At 40.9% G+C, this 17,847-nt stretch overlaps 1 protein-coding gene across 10 annotated transcripts in view; it reads left to right on the top strand.

Annotated features, from left to right (window-relative positions):
- The window catches only part of TNIK (TRAF2 and NCK interacting kinase), a 338,050-nt gene extending 322,152 nt beyond the window's left edge, over window positions 1–15,898 (top strand). For all 10 annotated transcript variants that reach the window (XM_088452395.1, XM_088452397.1, XM_088452398.1 and 7 more), the window contains 5 exons: window positions 3,501–3,601; window positions 9,353–9,502; window positions 11,533–11,692; window positions 13,030–13,169; window positions 14,013–15,898. In XM_088452395.1, coding sequence (XP_088308521.1) covers window positions 3,501–3,601; window positions 9,353–9,502; window positions 11,533–11,692; window positions 13,030–13,169; window positions 14,013–14,096 — 635 coding nt within the window. In that variant the 3' untranslated portion in view covers window positions 14,097–15,898. The remainder of the gene's footprint in view (window positions 1–3,500; window positions 3,602–9,352; window positions 9,503–11,532; window positions 11,693–13,029; window positions 13,170–14,012) is intronic.
- The last annotated feature ends 1,949 nt before the right edge of the window (window positions 15,899–17,847 follow it).

The following is a 17,847-nucleotide window of genomic DNA, read 5'->3' as shown; positions in this document are numbered from 1 at the left end:
TCACCGTGTTAACAGGAGAATTGACTGTTAGCCGACCCAAGCTTGGGAGAGTATGTTGGGAGAACATCTAAGTATCCTTGAAATTTATAGTAGCCAGATACTATTTTATAAAATTTATACAACATGTTATAGTGCTGATTTTACAGTTTCTACCATTATCATTTACCAAAGCTATAACAGGAGATTTTTTCACTAATAAATGTTGAGCAAAGGATGCATTCACAAACTACAGACCTGATGACTGGAGAGAAGGACTTTTCTTGACTGGATCTTAGATATATATATATATATATATATATATATATATATATATACATATATATATATATATATATATATATATATATATATACACATATACACACACTACTATAGTTAATGTTATGTTAGTGTATGAAATACTGTATATTAATGCCAGTTACTTCAGGTCTCCCATTAGAAATATCAGGACCTGGTACAAAGAGGGGGGCGTGGCCACTATGTGTGTGTATGGTCACACCATGTTAGGACTGTCAGGGCACCATCTAGTGTAGCGTTGCTGAAGAGGGTGTGGCCACACAATAGGGGCAGTTGTACGAAGCTCTGGAAAGTGATAAAGTACCAACCAATCAGCTGCTAACTGTTCTCTTCCAAACACAGCCTGGTACATGACTGGTAGGAGCTGAGTGGCTGGTAGTATATCACTTTTTAATGTATCACTTTTTGGAGCTTCTCCCCCTGCACCTCCTTGACAGGCCTGGACCCTATACCTGGAACCCAGCTCCTCCTCTCGGTGCCCCTGGTTACATGGCCAGATTTTATATGTGTGATCATTGAAGATGTGATGGGTTCTCTGTGATTTATACATTTGTGATGCACACTTAACATAACACAGATGATGGAGATGGGAAACAGTCAGGAAGCCGACGGAGGGAATCCCGACCGCCGGCTTCCGGGCTGTCTAATCCCGGCAAAGGTTAAATGACAGGCGTCGAAATATTGACGCCTGTCATTTTACCTACGCCGGAAGCCCGGCGCCCTGCTTCCCGATCGAAAGTAAGTCGGGTGCGGACAGCCACGGGGGAGGGGGGGTTAGGTTAGGGGCTCCCAGGGGGGGGACTTAGGGTTAGGCAGCCCCCTGGGAGGGTTAGGCTAGGGGAGGGGGGTTAGGGTTAGGCACCCTCCCCCGGGAGACTTAGGTTTAGGCAGCGGGGAAGGGGGGGTTAGGGTTAGGCACTGGGGGAGAGGTTAGAGTTAGGCACCCCTAAGGGAGGGTTAGGGGGGAAAACAGATTAGCGGTAATTACCTTAAAGGACGATCGGGATCTTCATCCATGTCGGGCCCCCGCTGTTCCGATGGAGATGTCCATCCTTTTAACTTAGTGCTGCTACTGCCGTTTTATATCCTATCTACTACTTATTGTTTTACTCAGAAATGCTCTATCCATACTAATTAACAGCCTCCTATCCCTGCTAATTAACATCCTGTAGATGTCACACATGTCCAGTGACTCACAGCAACAAATTAGACATTCTTTCACAAGTCTGTAAAATATCTTATTGGTTGCTCTGGATTACAGTACACGTATCTCATTTACTCTGATGCACTTCAGTTTTTTTCTCCCCACTCCACAAACTTACTGGTACAGATGTTTCCTTACATATCTTTTCTGCAGTCGTGTAAAAAAGCCCCTCTCTGCGTGCCAGGTCCTGAGAGACACTTCTAGCGCCAGGCATCTTTTTTGCAAAGAATCCGTCTACGTCGCAATGTGCTGCTACTAGGATGCACCAACAGACTGTGCTGATTAATTTCGTATTACATCTGTGTGTGACTATGGCTGGTATCCAATTAGCAGCGAAAAATTTTCAAACGGAAAAAACTGTTTTTTTTCATTGATTTTTGCCCATTTTTTTCCATGGTATCCACTTAAACCCGTTTTTTATGTCCTAAAACTTTTTCTCACGAAAACACATAGGATCCGCGAAAAGTTGCTGACCTACAGTTGTATCCAGCTATATCTTTGGCGATCGCGCTACAAACGTGCGCATGTATCACGCCATGCGATTACCTGCAGCAGCATACGCTATGGTGCGCACTGCGATCGCACCATGCAATCCTATGGGTTCGCGGGTGCGATCACAGTGCGCGTATCTGTTCGCGGGTGCATACCTCACGCCATGCGTGGCGCGATCTGCATATGCAGCAACGATGTAGCTGGACACGTCTGTATTTTCACTGCCGCGATCAGGAGAAAAATGGCTCATCACGGATTTGGTTTCGCCTGCCTGAGGCAGGCCAAACAAAATGCCCGATCAGTGCCGGCATCGGGGCTAATCGGATAGCCCCAGGAGAGGTAATTAGCCACGGCCACAGGGATACTAGGTGAGTATGTGTCATTGTCAGTGTGCATGTGACTGTGTATGTAATGCTTTGGCCGGGGGACCCGGTGAAAGGGTTCCCCTAGCTGTGCATTAGTCCCCCGCTAGAAAGAGTTTGGTGCTGGTTATGAAAATAGAGGGGATCCCTACGCTTTTTGTCCCCTGTATTTCCAACACCAGGACCGTCTCGCTTAGCCCAATGCTGGTTGTGCTAAATACAGGGGGACCCCTATATCTTTTGTCCCCTGTATTTTCACAACCAGGACAGCAATGAAAAGCCTTGGGGGTGGTTGTGCTTTAGGGGGGCAGGCCACGTCCTTTTTGTTTTATTTTTACACTTGTTTTAATCATTTTTTTTATGCATGCACATATCACTGATCTGTGCATGTACGTTTGTCATATAGTCCAGGTCATATATCGCGCGCGATCTAAAGATTTGCAAATCGTAGTCAGATTCTACAGTTTATGCACCATATCGTGTCCTGGAGTGCCGGGGAGAGTTTAAGGGAAATCACTGACGACATTGCATTGTTGGCAGGTCGTCTAGTGTGTAGGCACCTTTATACAGACTTAGTCGCACACAGATATACAAGTGTCACATATCATATTAATCTACACAGTCTGCTGATGATTACTAGTCACATCGCATTGCGACTTAGACATTTTCAGCAAAAAAGATATGCCCGATGCTAGCAGAGTTGCACAGGACCTGGCAGCTCATTCACGCCAGGCATATAACGCTGCTGGCGTATTGATCCTAGATGAGCAAGCACACATCTGTAGGTTAAGCGTTTTGGGTCACTCCATATCAAGTGATCCTATGCAAATTACCTTAGCATATACTTTTATTCTCTGCTTACATTTACTATATACTATAATACTATTTATAGATTGTCTAAAATATACATTTTGTTTTCCTTTATCATATGTAGTTTTTGAGAGACTGTATGCTTTTCCGAGGCTAATATCATGCCTGTCATTCATTTCTGGTTCTGCAGCAATGTAAGAATATCATTATAGAGTTAGATTGCAGGGAGATGCATCCTGTGTCAATCTACGCAATAACTGCAGTGAACCTATTGTTCTTACATAAAGCCTCCAGTATTTTAGAAACTGTACTTTATAACCTGTTTTATCTTGCAGTGAAATATGAAAGAATCAAGTTCTTGGTTATTGCACTAAAGAATTCAGTAGAGATTTATGCCTGGGCTCCAAAGCCATATCATAAGTTTATGGCTTTTAAGGTATGTGGAAGTCCTATTTTAAGAATACACATAAATTTAGGGTCTTCATTTACTTATGCCTACAAAGAATGTAGTTTAAACAGCTTTTTGACAAGCATGACAAGAGTTAAAGCAATTACATCCCTGCATAACAAACATTAAGGGCCTCATTCAGAGTTGTAGCAAATAAAATAGGAGCAATTTGCTCCTGGAAAAAAACAAGTTGCAATACAAGGAGTGCAAATGCATCTCTCTTATTTTTTTGCATGCAGGGAAAATACTGAATGGTTTTGCATGTAGCAAACAAATAATGTACTACAGCTTTATTTTTACACTGATTTAGACTTCCCAACTGTTTCTGCACATTCTAAATCTGCCCCAACTGCAGTGCAACACGGTTTTGACGCAAATTACTTTTTATTTTTGCTCCCTTATTTCAGTTTACTTCGTACTCTGAATTAGTCACTTAATGTGTTGTTAAGAAACATAGGGCTGTATTCAGTTAGGTGCGAAAAGTCATGTTTGCCGAAAAACATTAGCTGATGGGATCTTTTTGCGCATACCAGCGTATCGCACTATTCAGTTGCCGAAGTGTTTGCATGTGCGCAAACTTTATAGGCAGAGACCGGCAAAACGTTTTCACCATGTGAGGCAGGTGATAACATGTGCAAAATCTCTATTTTTGCCTAAAGATGTGGGGACTTGGTTCAGCACCCTTTGGACACCCCTCCCCAATGACTAGTTAGGCAAAAAAAAAATAGAATTAGCTTCATTCCCCCATATACAGTCAGGTGCATAAATATTGGGACATTGACAGAATTTTCATATTTTGGCATCAATTCACCACCACAATGGCTTTGAAATGAAACAAACAAGATGTGCTTTAACTGCAGACTTTCAGATTTAATTTGAGGGTAATTACATCCAAATCAAGTGAACGGTGTAGGAATTACAACGGTTTCTATATGTGCCTCCCACTTTTTAAGGGGTCAAAAGTAAAGGGACTATCAACTCAAAAGCTATTTCATGGACAGGTGTAGGCTATTCCCTTGTTATTTCATTATCAATTAAGCAGGTAAAAGGTCTGGAGTTGATTCTAGGTGTGACATTTGCATTTGGAATCAGTTGCTGTCGACTCTCAATATGAGATCCAAAGAGCTGTCACTATCAGTGAAGCAAGCCATCATTAGGCTGAAAAATCAAAACAAACCCATCAGAGAGATAGCAAAAACATTAGGTGTGGCCAAATCAACTGTTTGGAACATTCTTAAAAAGAAAGAATGCATCGGAGAGCTCAGCAACACCAAAAGACCCGGAAGACCACGGAAAACAACTGTGGTGGATGACAGAAGAATTATTTCCCTGGCGAAGAAAAACCCCTTCACAACAGTTGGCCAAATCAAGAACACTCTCCAGGAGGTAGGTGCATATGTGTCAAAGTCAACAATCAAGAGAAGACTTCACAAGAGTGAATATAGAGGGTTCACCACAAGATGTAAACCATTGGTGAGCCACATAAACAGAAAGACCAGATTAGAGTTTGCCAAACAACATCTAAAAAAGCCATTACAGTTCTGGAACAACATTCTATGGACAGATGAGACAACGATCAAGTTGTACCAGAGTGATGGGAAGAGAAGAGTATGGTGAAGGAAAGGAACTGCTCATGATCCAAAACATACCACCTCATCAGTGAAACATGCTGGTGGTAGTGTCATGGCGTGGGCATGTATGGCTGCCAATGGAACTGGTTCCCGTGTATTTATTGATGATGTGACTGCTGACAAAAGCAGCAGAATGAATTCTGAAGTGTTTCAGGCAATATTATATGCTCATATTCAGTCAAATGCTTCAGAACTCATTGGACGGCGCTTCACAGTGCAGATGGACAATGACCCGAAGCATACTGCAAAAGCAACCAAAGAGTTTTTTAAGGCTAAAAAGTGGAATGTTATGCAATGGCCAAGTCAATCCCCTGACCTGAATCCGATTGAGCATGCATTTCACTTGATGAAGACACAACTGAAGGGAAAATGCACCAAGAACAAGCAGGAACTGAAGACATTTGCAGTAGAGGCCTGGCAGAGCATCACCAGGGATGAAACCCAGCGTCTGGTGATGTCTATGCGTTCCAGACTTCAGGCTGTAATTGCATGCAAAGGACTTGCAACAAAGTATTAAAAAGTGAAAGTTTGATTTAGGATTGTTTAGTTTGTCCCACTACTTTTGGCCCCTTAAAAAGTGGGAGGCACATATAGAAACCATTGTAATTCCTACACCGTTCACCTGATTTGGATGTAATTACCCTCAAATTAAATCTGAAAGTCTGCAGTTAAATCACATCTTGTTTGTTTCATTTCAAAGCCATTGTGGTGGTGAATAGAGGCCAAAATATGAAAATTCTGTCAATGTCCCAATATTTATGCACCTGACTGTATGTCATTTTGGGGTGAAAATTTAAAAAGTGTTTGAAAATGGGATTAAAGTACTGGCTCAGGTATTTTGGGGAGCTGTATGGATGGGACATGTATTTAGGATTGCAGGTGGCTGCAGCAGGTGTATTTCTGCACTTTATAGACACATAAATATACTAGCACCCGTCTGATCCTGTCTGGCGCTTAAATATACATTTCTTATTTCATATATACACTTTTTTTTTTATTTTTTTGTATATTACGGAATCATTCTGTCATTGTTATTCTTTAAACATAGAACATACTAGCGATTACTATTTACAATATTAGACTAGTACTTTCCCGATACCACTTTTATGCAGTGTTTACATTTATATATTTTACTGTTTTGTTATATTGTAATGGACTGCATTCCAAATACTTGCTTATAGCATTATCCATCTACATTGACTAGTTGAATGAAGAGTCTAAAATTGTCTCCTATTAGTTGTTTTTCCATATAAATATTTCACAATGTTTAGTGTAAGGTTTTCAGGGATGGAGAGTGCTGTCCAGCAGTTAGTTCCCTTTTTTTTTTGGGTTGGAAAATTTAGAAATAGTAGTGGTGAAGCTGAGCATTATGTGCTGTCATACATGTACGTTTCCTTAGTGGTTTTGTTTTTATTGTGTCTAACACTTTTTTTTCTCATCTATCATTTTGTATGACCCATAACAACATTGTAATATTGTAATTAATATATCTGTGTCAATTTGTTACCTGCTGTATGTAGTGTCTACTATTTGTACTATCTGTAACTGATGCATGTGCTTCAATAAAAAAAAGTATTAAAAAAAATATATATATAATATATATATATATATATATATATATATATATTAGCACCCATTTTATTGTACCCCCAATTTAACTACAACAATTATTTTTTACAAAAGAAATTGCTTTATATGATTTTTCCACACTTGTGTCAGATGGCTGTTATATGCATATTTGCATAATTTAAGAACCCAAAATACATTTATTAGGGCTATTAATACACTTCTATATTGATTTGCTTTGTCAGTTATGCTTTTTATGGGGTACAGACTGATTTCCCCAAATTGTGCTATACAATTCGCTCGTTTCACCATTCACAGTTTTCGCACGTATGCGTTTTCGCCTGTTTTGAAATTGGATAGGACGAAAAGCAGGAGCGCGCATTGAGAGAGTACGTGAAAGATAGCATCAAAACTGACAAATACGTCGATAACTTCACCATGTGAACGCTGATCACCGACCGCTACTTATCACACCTAATTGAATACAGCCCTTAGAGTTTCATAGCTGATATAAGTTATTACACCATGTTATAGGACCATTTCAGATTATTACAGGGTCTTCTTATTTTTGTCTTCGAACATGTTGTGACTTTTGTTTTTGTTAGTATGTATGTGTGATTTGCTGTTTGTATTGTATTATATATTTTAAATGATAAGTAAGACAAATTGGAACTGAAATAGGTAGAGCAGATGGAGTAACTGATTATTTTCTGCCATCAAATTCTATGCTTCTATGGTAGAAAAAAAATTAAGACCTAGGATATATATACTGTATATTGCAACATTTGGAGCACAAAACTATAATTAGTCTGTTTCAGTTTATTTAAAAATAAATTAATTACAATAATGTTTAACAGACTTCTATAGATGTTACATCATGTATTAAGTATGTTAAAAAAAGCATATCCATGTAGTATCAGCTTGTATATTAGACTAAACAGTTCTCGCACAGCTAGAAACAGTAATAGCTAATTTAATAATCTAATACCTTCGCTTGTAGTAAAGCTGTGTTTTAAGGTGCAATGCCACTTGTATGAATGATCTAATCTAATTTTACTTTTTGATTCTCATTATTAAGAAACCATGACAGTGGGTGTTATTTGTTCTCCGGAATTTATGCTAAAGATGGCACATGGGGGCCTAGCCAGTGGCAAGACAAGCTGCTGTGTCGCCCAAGGCAAAGTTGACAAAACAATTTTTACTATTTTTAGATGATCTAGATTTGTTTTACTATTGCCATTTATATTTACACATTATACCCAACTTTTTCCCAGCACACTAAAATATGCAGATTATAAGTACCCACACAATATACCAGCAGGTATACGTTCAGGAAGCCGGCGGACGGAATGCCAACCGCCGGCTTCCAGACATTGTTATCCCGACTAGGGACGAATGATAGACGCTAGTCATTTGACCGACGTCGGGAGACTGGCGCCCGGCATCCCGATCGAGCGGATGCTGGGCGCCGGAGGGGGAGGGTTAGGTTTAGGACTCCCTGGGGGGACTTAGGGTTAGGCACCCTTCCGGGAGGTTAGGGTTAGACTAGGGGGAGGGAGGGTTGGGGTTAGGCACCCCCGGGGGGGGAGGTTAGGGTTAGGCGCCCCCCGGGGACTTAGGTTTAGGCGGCGGGGTAGGGGGGATTACGGTTAGGCACTGGGGGGGAAGGTTAGGGTTAGGCACCCTAAAGGAGGGTTAGTGGGTTGATTAGGTTGGTCAATACTTACCTAGGGACGATTGGGATTTCTTCCTCTGTCGGCCAGGCGCTGTCGGGATTTGAACTGCCGGCAAGGGGTCCAGTGGTAATTCATACCGATTCCATACTAGCATCATGGTGTCCTGTCTTGTACAGTATACCATCATAGAGCCAATTGTCGAGCAATACGGGAATGATTTCTTGATATCCAACAGTTTAGTGGCCAAGTGACCAATATACAGCCCAGTCCTTGTTGGTTAAGGTAACAATTTACAGCCAAAACTGTGTATGCAAAATGTAGCACCCTACTTAGTTGCCATCTTGACATTGAGAGCCCAGCCTTTGGTGGCCTTTGTACAAAAGTATGCAGTTTCCAAGGTGGACAAGAGTATAATGTACTTACTACTTCATGTTCTCACATATGTTAATGCTGCTACCAGCAGCTGTTTTATTGGCCGATAATGGCTCAATTTTTCTTCTGTGTACTCCATGAGCACATTTGTTTTAAGTGGAAGACCTGTTAACCTGACTGATATTGGCTCATCTTTGAAAGCTCAAGTTCAGTTTCCTTTCATACAGTGTGAGGAGATACAGGAGCTGCTATCAGCCAGACTTCCAGAGTACAGTCCTATACTGTACGTAAGGGAGGCCGCTGTGCTCGGTTTACATTCTCCACCTTGGCCTGGCCCAGGGCCTCGGCCCAAGCACTAGAAGGTGGTTTTTCTGAAATCTGTTCCCCCTCTTTTTGGTTTGACAAACATTATTTATTTATTCTTTTGATGTTGTTGTTTGTTAGACTACATGTATCTTGTTACATAAAGATAAAATGTAAAAGTACTTGTTTAGTCCTTTACAGACCTCCAGCATAGACCATTGCTCTGTGATCTGACTGTAGAAGAAGGTCAAAGGTTAAAAGTCATATTTGGCTCAAGCACCGGTTTCCATGTCATTGATGTCGATTCTGGGAATACATATGATATCTACATACCATCTCATGTAAGTAATTTAATTGCACTGTACTGTATGTATACCTCTGCCCGTGAAAGTCAAAAACTGAGTTCCCATAAGAGGTCACACTTACATACAGTAAGCAAAATTGTTTACCACTTACCAGTGATCAATTCAGGACTAGTTTAGACAAAATCCAGTATCCAGTAATGTGGCACTTAGGGGCTGATTCATTACGGATTGCTATTGCAATCGCAGCTGCGATTACACACGCAGCTCTACTGCAAAAATATGCTAATGTTTGCAACTGTTCAGCCAGCATAGAGACGCCCACTACCGCTTTCTCACATCCATAATACCTCACAGTCCTGTGTATACATCGGTAACATCGGATCCTCACGCTGAATTACAGCAGGTCTGACCTGTCTCAGAAATTGCAAGTCTCGTCGCACGCAGTGAGTATGCTGTTGCAGTGGATAATTTATGCTTTTCCATGTAACGGCGTTCAAACAGACAGGCACGCCTGTGTTTTTCAGACTACTCTCCCGTCACCACCCCAAACGCTGACGTCCCGTCACTCACTCTGCAATGGTTTTCTATCTGCGTGCGTGATCGCAGTGCAAATGCAATGCTAGCCTGCGCACTGCGGTGCATAAGCATGTGCAGTACGCACCATCGGCCGATCTGCGTACGTGGTTGCAATTGCCATCCATGCTGCAATTATTATATACATAAATTCTGTGAATTGCAAATTCAACAACACACATTGCACATCATACTGTGCTGAGCTGTGGACACATTCTACAACTGTGATACTAATGTTACTTAAGGTGGGCACACACTACACGATATCTTGAGCGATTTGGCCGATTCCGAAGCATCAACGACAAATCGTGTAGTGTGCACCCACTATCACGACGCACGCTCCCGCCGGTTGTCCTTCGCATTTTCAGATCTTTTGTACATTCAGAAAGATCTGAGGATGTCGCTAGCGATGCCATGGCCCCCCGCTAATCCTCTCCCCCCCTTTCCCCGCCGTCGCTGCCGGCATTGGCAAGTGTGTATGCACTTGCAGATGCCGGCACCCCCTTTGTGCACGTTAGATTGGCTTGGGTACACATAGTCTAATAGAAATATTAAAATTTTTTAGTTGTTAATTCTGGGTCATTATGCCCTAGTGCTGAATTACATTTACTACACTTATGGACCTATTCATTATTGGGGGCCGAATGGTTCACAGTGCTTTAGTATCCAACTCACCGAGTTGCGGTTATGGATACTTAAATACTGGAGCAAATGCAATATTGCTCCAGTGTGGGGATGGCTGCTCTGAGAATCAGTCATCCCCACAATGATCAATTCTTACCACTACAGATTCCACCGCTAATTAGTAGCGGTGCAAACTTACACTGCTGAGACCAGCTCAGTAATGTTCACGCACATGGGTGACCTGAATTCACCTTGTGTATTTCCACAGGGGACACTGGGACATTGGGGGAAGAGATAAACCATAGGAAGGTTTGGTGCTCCGGAACCAGCTCTTTCTGAAGTGAGCCTAGGTTCCCACAGGCAAACTTTTCAGTTTAGCGTTTCCACATGTGTAATGGGCCCAGAAGTGATCATAAATAGGGGTCCCTTAGTCTTTAACACCTTACCCTTGTTTCTATACAGGAGATATTTAATTTTATAAAGTAATATTTTGGGAGTTTTATTGCAAAAATATCATTTGTAACAATTATGCTTTATTAGTATTGTAATGTATGTAAACAGTGTATTATTTACAGTAATGTATTATATAGATAATAGATTATAGGTTTATTGTACGCTAAATGAAATTAAAATATGATATTAAATAGCTATTTATGTTTCTGTACATGTTGTTGTTTTCCCGCAAATTAAGATGAGCACTTTATCAGGAAGGCTGCCTAATTACCTGTCCCTCCACGGGGCAAATGGGGTTTTTACTGGTAGAGTTTCTAAACATGATATAAAAAAGAAAGGTCATGGCTAAGGATCTTTTCTGTATTGCTATACATCTTACTATACAACCACTCATTGTTTTATTTTCTTGTTTGCAGATTCAAGGTAACATCACTCCACATGCCATTGTCATTTTACCAAAAACGGATGGCATGGAAATGCTTGTGTGCTATGAGGATGAAGGGGTGTATGTAAACACCTATGGCCGAATAACTAAAGATGTGGTGCTTCAGTGGGGTGAAATGCCCACTTCAGTAGGTGAGTTTCTAATTCTCTAAATCGTGTTTGCCCGGTCATCTTTAACCACTTAACTGACACTTTTTTCCTGGCAAAATCGGGATTTTATTTTTAAAAGTATATTTAAATATTTTATTGAAAAAAATATATACCTAGGGGGTGGCTCACACCACCCTGTTCCAATAGCCCCCCATTGGCAGTACACCCCACAGTGGTCATAAATCCTAGTAACATTACACCCCACACAGACCCCCTTAATAGTAAAGAAAAAAAAAATCCCTGTTTTATAAACCACCCACCTGTAAAAATCCAGTTTTTTGGCAGCCCCCCTCCTCCTTCTCCTACCCTGTGACCAATTTATTTATTTTTTTATGATTATTTCGCCCTGTCCCTTCTCCAGCATCATAATACTTTATTTTATCCCTCCCCCAACCCCAATTATACTAGATACCGCCAAACTTTATGGACATGTACCCCTTCTTCCTCCACATGCAGAGCACAGTGGAGCATGTGTCAGGGGGATCTGAAGTTCAGTCCCCCCTGCTGCAGCCCATGGCTGCACTTGCAGAGATCAGCCACATAGTGCTTGGATGGGATCTAAGTTCCCCTTCTTGCACTGTCATCCCCAGCGCATGCGCCCTGCAGTGCTATTCTCAAGGCATTCCGTGGCTTGATTCCGGAAGCGATGTTGTCGGTTACAGACCGCTGCATCACTTCCGGGGGATCTGGGGAGTCTCAGCCAGGGCACAGAACGGGGCAGCGCGCCCGCATTTGATATGACCTTGCCAGCTGAAGCTGAAGTTGCCAAGCAAGAGGTTAATAGCACTAAAAAATGGAATGTCTGTTCATTGCTACTGAAGAGGGCATCAAGTTATATATTGTACCCAGGGGCACAAAGGTGGAACCCTCCCTTACTTGCTACATTGGGGGCACTTAGAGTCTGTTATATGCATTTAGTGTATGTTGATCACCAGCAGGGTAAATCACATGCTGTTGTCAACTCATCATATCCACATACTGGTAACAGCAGTGGTGACCACTCTGCTACCTACAAATACTTTTTCCCATATTAGTATGGTACTGTATTACATGTGATAAAAATAACTATGTGGTCAGTTAGGGATGCATCACTTTCATTTATGTGCCGATACAAGCGAAATGTTACTGTGGATTGGGATCATGAACAGTTATGGTGGTGGATGTATTGGGGTGAGTGGTAACACAGAAAACTGTGGTAGATGAAGGACAGGAAAACCTAAGTCCTGTTGAACAGAACAGGCCCTTCCTGACTCCCTCACTGCCCCTGAGATGATTGTCTTGATTTAAAATGCATTCTAAGTTCTCTGTCCTGTTCCCAGCATATATCCATTCCAATCAGATTATGGGCTGGGGAGAGAAAGCAATTGAGATACGCTCCGTGGAAACTGGGCACCTGGATGGAGTATTCATGCACAAGAGAGCCCAGCGTTTAAAATTTCTGTGTGAAAGAAATGATAAGGTATGGCAGGGTGATTATTCTATGAGTAGCATAACATGCATAGAGGGTAACATCTCAAATAATAACACTAATCCTGTAACACTGTAAAATCTAAATGTCCACATATGTACGTCTCCAATACAATGGCAGCCAGTTGTCACTACAATCTCTAATCTTGGATTAGAATATGGAATGCACATTGTCATTGGGAGGCTCACTTTAGTACAACACTTTGTTTTTTTTTGGCTATTCCATCTCAGCTGTTTGTTTTGTTTTCTCTTTAACCCACAAAGAAAGCATATTTTATTAAAGCTTAAAGAATAAGAAGATGACGGCCCTAAACAGTATGGTCATTATTTCTTTTTAGTTTGCCATTTGGATTTAATGTGTCTCTTGTGATGCATCACCGTTGCAGATGCAGCGTTTATTCCATTGCCTTTCTTCTATTTATCAGGAAATGTGAAACTTGCACATGTCCATTTTGTTAATGTATTGTATATTAAGAAAACAAAATCTACCAATATATGCAACTAACTATTCTGCACATATCTGCAGGGTCATGGACAGTCTGTCCTATTACGTTACTGGAATCTGTCTCCTTCCTCTGGCCTCTGTCTCATGCCACTAGCAGGAGGCTTTCAGCAAATGACAGGAGAAGACTGGCAAACATAAATGCGTCGGTTTTAATGCTAAATAATTGTGAAAGGAAGGAGACTATATCAGATGTTGTTGTTATAATTATTATTTAATGATTATATTATTTTATCAGTATTAATTTATTATAACCATTCATTTCAGAGTGTGAAAATGACCATACATGTAGATTTTGTTTATTTCATAATTTATTCCGATTGTCTTACACAGGTTTTCTTTGCATCGGTGCGGTCAGGAGGCAGTAGCCAAGTCTTTTTTATGACATTGAACAGAAACTCCATGATGAACTGGTAACAGAGTTCTCCAAGCAATTCTATCCATGGCATTATTTCTAAACTAAGTTTGGTTTTGTAGATGTGCATTACCTCGCGGAACTGTCTGCTGCCATTCAAACTGGTTGAGGCATCTCGTTCTTCAATTCTGCAGAGTACAGAGTACTTGGATGCAGTGTGCAAGAATACAGAGACCTTGCCCTACAGCGAGAACAGACACTTTGCACTTCAACACTGGGAACACTGTGGCTCAGAGGGCCACAGACAATGCTGTGTTACAGTGGCTTGTTCATTTTACCTTTTCATTGTGTCTTATTTTGTAAGAATGGCAAAACAAAAACAAAAAAAAGTATTGAGATTTGAGCCAGTCTGTTGATTTGTGTCTGCCTGCTCTAGCGATATATAAATTTCCATATGTTGTACAATTACCAAGTAAAATGAGACAGCACAATAATGTACCTTTTTCTGTTTTGCTAACGCTGTATGGCTGGGTAATTAAAAAAAACAACCTTTTTGCCTTCATCAACCTGAATGTTGCTTTTTAACAGCAACAGCCTAAATCATTTTTAATGAAAAGCAAATGTTTCCTCTTCTTTCGGGAAACGTAGTTTAAATGGCTAAACTAGCCGTATTCTAAATAATCTTATGCCATTATTTAATCTGTCTGTTCATATAGTCTATTGATACATGCATACTTATGTGTGTTGTATGGACAGCAGGGTCATGCGGGAAATACACAGAGGGGATAACCTGTGTCTTTCCTTTTGTATATTATGCAACAGGTTAGGGCAAACACAAAGGGGAGCATGAATGAAGAGCTTCAGGTGATTGTCACCTATTTAAATCTCATTCGCTCATATATACAGCTGTAAAAATGGATGGCTATTTGGCAATAATAGTACTTTGGCCAATATTGTCACAGTGACACTTTCTAGTATTATGACGTCGAGAGCGTCTGTGCGGCTGCGGCCTAACAGTCGGGATCAACAAAACATCTTTTTATAACCAAAGGATGTCAGTAATAAAACACTCGCTCCCACGGTTTACAGGCATCAAGCTTTACACGCCAACATTGTAAAGACAGATTTTGTTTCTATGAATTACCCAACGTACAGTAATGGACCACATCTGTGCAAAAAAAAAATAATATTAAAAAAACAAAAAAAGTTTTAAAAAAAAGTGTGTACGTAGTTCAGGTGATAATGAGTCTTTCAACACAAAATGCTCTAATAATTTAATGATAAAATACGTGTACCAGAATTTTATTTTTAATAGCTACAAGCATGGCTGACTGTGGTAATAGGGTGTTACATCCAGAAAACTGTGTTGCGCTTCTTTTATTTATTTTTTACCTACCTCGTTTTGTCTTTCTTTTCAATATATTTTCTTCTTGAGCTGTTCATTGCAGCATTGTTATCCTTTAAGTACCCGAAGAAATGTGTTGGTAACTGCCAGTGAAATCCCGTTAGTCTCCTTTCTAAAAAAAAAAAAAAAAAAAAGTTTAAAAAAATATTGAATTTCAAAAACCAAACCACCGCGGACTAGCCAGAAAATTGTTTGCACTCCACTTGGACACTGTTTCTGTAGCAGCTGTTGGTCAGGAGGAAAGGAGTGTGGCACGCTGTTATTTACAGTTTGGTTGCAGTTGTTTTCTTTCAGTGGCTGTGATTGTACTTTCGCTGGGTGCTTTTAACATTCTGTTGCTAACTGATGAACCTTTTATCAGTAAAACATTACAAATAATACACAGTTTAAACTATTCTTTTTTTATTGTGGGTTTTTTGGGGTACCGTTATGAAATAAAAGGGATTACTGTGTTTAAAAGATTGTGTGTCTTGATTATTTATTTTCATACAAATAAATAGACATTGGATAAAAATATTTTCAGTTGTGAAACTGAATAAAATAAACACAATTTCGGGATGTTTATGATAAATGTGGTGAGTTACAAAAGTCAAGTTGTATGATGCATATGAATTCTGGTATACATCATAGGAAATATGTAGCTTTCATTAGTATAAGTAGATTGCTATACATTTTATATTTCAATTGGAGCAATAGGTCTCAAAGAAACTCTGGGCCTGATTCAGAGCCGCTCGTTCGCTCTGAGCGATGTTCGCACAACTGCGTATGGGTCGTAATGCGCATGCGCAAACCAGTCATTGCAGTCAGAAATCATGCGCTCGCAAAACAGCGAGGGGCTGCTAATTTGATTGACAGAATGTACCGTTTGTGGGTGGTAACAGGGGAAGGTGCTTGATAATGGGGGGGTGGAGATCCGAACGCAGGCGTGCCAAACGGTCAAAAGGGCGTTTAATGGGTGTGTATAATTAGTAAAGGAGCGTCATCGACCACGTCACTTGGTTGTCTTTTAGCCTGAACTGCTCGCAGTGATAGCGGTAAGGAAAACCTACCACAAGCACTGTGAGCAGTTCAGATGCCTTTCAATGTACCCGATTAATCTAATAAATACCGGAGATGACGTGTGTTGCGAACGGCAAAGGTGCGTCTTTACAAAATAGCGAGCGCATTTTTCGTTCGCTCGCTCGCTCAGACATAGAGGTGTCAACAAACCACAAAGAGCGAGCGCTCAATTTAAAAAGCCGGCCCCTTTTTTTGAACGACCGTCTGCAAATAGCGTCTGGCTCTGAATCAGGCCCTCTGTCCCCATTATTTTAACATATTACTCCACATTAGGTCACCAGTCACCAAAGAGCACATGGCAGAAATGTAATGGTGCACAGTGAAATGTATAATTAGTTCTTTCTGTGCCTGATTCAGAGAGATGAGCAAACCCGATGGTCCGTGTACATATCTGTTGGTGGACGGGGACTGTGTCCTGAAACCTGTTCTCTTCGTTTAGTGATTGATAAAATTTGGCATCTGGCAGGCATGGAAAAAATCACTGCTTGTCTTAACAATAGATCTCTAAAATTCCTGCAGGTTTGGGATCTGTGGTACTACTTCAAAAATTCCCCCTCCCGTTCTCCCATGTAGCTTGTGAACTGTCAGATTTTTATCATAATATGTTTCTATTCTGTACTTGTTCCCTTTTTGTCAATCTGCTCTTTTTACTGCTATTTGGCGGCGGGATTCCATAAAAAATTGTGGGGCCCAGGACTGACAAAGTAGGCTCCCCCCCAGAAGTGGACGGATGGGGAATCAATTGGTGTGTAAACCAGTTTAAAAAAAATATAGGCTTCCCCAAACATAGGGCTGCCCCCAAACACAGTACTGCTCCCATACACAGGGGTGCACCCATAGTACTCCAAGACACAGGACTGCCCCCTTACAGGGAAGGGAGCACGAAAAGCGGCGATGTGGATTTAATGCAAGGAAATGAGCTGGTTACAGCTGACAGCCATGGAGAGACCGTGCCGGCGACATTTTGAACTCCTGTATTTCAGTGTCGGCACACACTGAAATACAGAAATAAGACCAAACAGCCAAGATTAAACATCAGTGCAGACAGCCTACACTCTCCTTTTTAAATACTCTACCTGTTTGGCATCAATGATATATGAGCCTGATTCATCAGTGCACGCTAGGGCACTACTAAAGGCGGATGCCCAATGATCAGGAATCTGCGCAGACACCTGACCCATTCTGCGATCCTGCATGCAAACTGGCAGCAGACCAAGAACGTGCAGTAAGGTTAGGCAGAGCCTCCCCTATCATACTCCTGAGTTTTGATAAAAAAGATTAGAATAATGTAAAGAAGATATTTATAACTTATAAACAACATCTTTGTTTACTGCAATCATTTGTATAGT

The sequence above is a fragment of the Taudactylus pleione genome, unplaced genomic scaffold, assembly GCF_031769625.1.
Source record: "Taudactylus pleione unplaced genomic scaffold, aTauple2 ptg000037l, whole genome shotgun sequence".
Classification (NCBI taxonomy): Eukaryota; Metazoa; Chordata; class Amphibia; order Anura; family Myobatrachidae; genus Taudactylus; species Taudactylus pleione.
The sequence above is the reverse complement of the archived record's forward strand: the minus strand, read 5'-3'. Positions and strand labels throughout refer to the sequence as shown.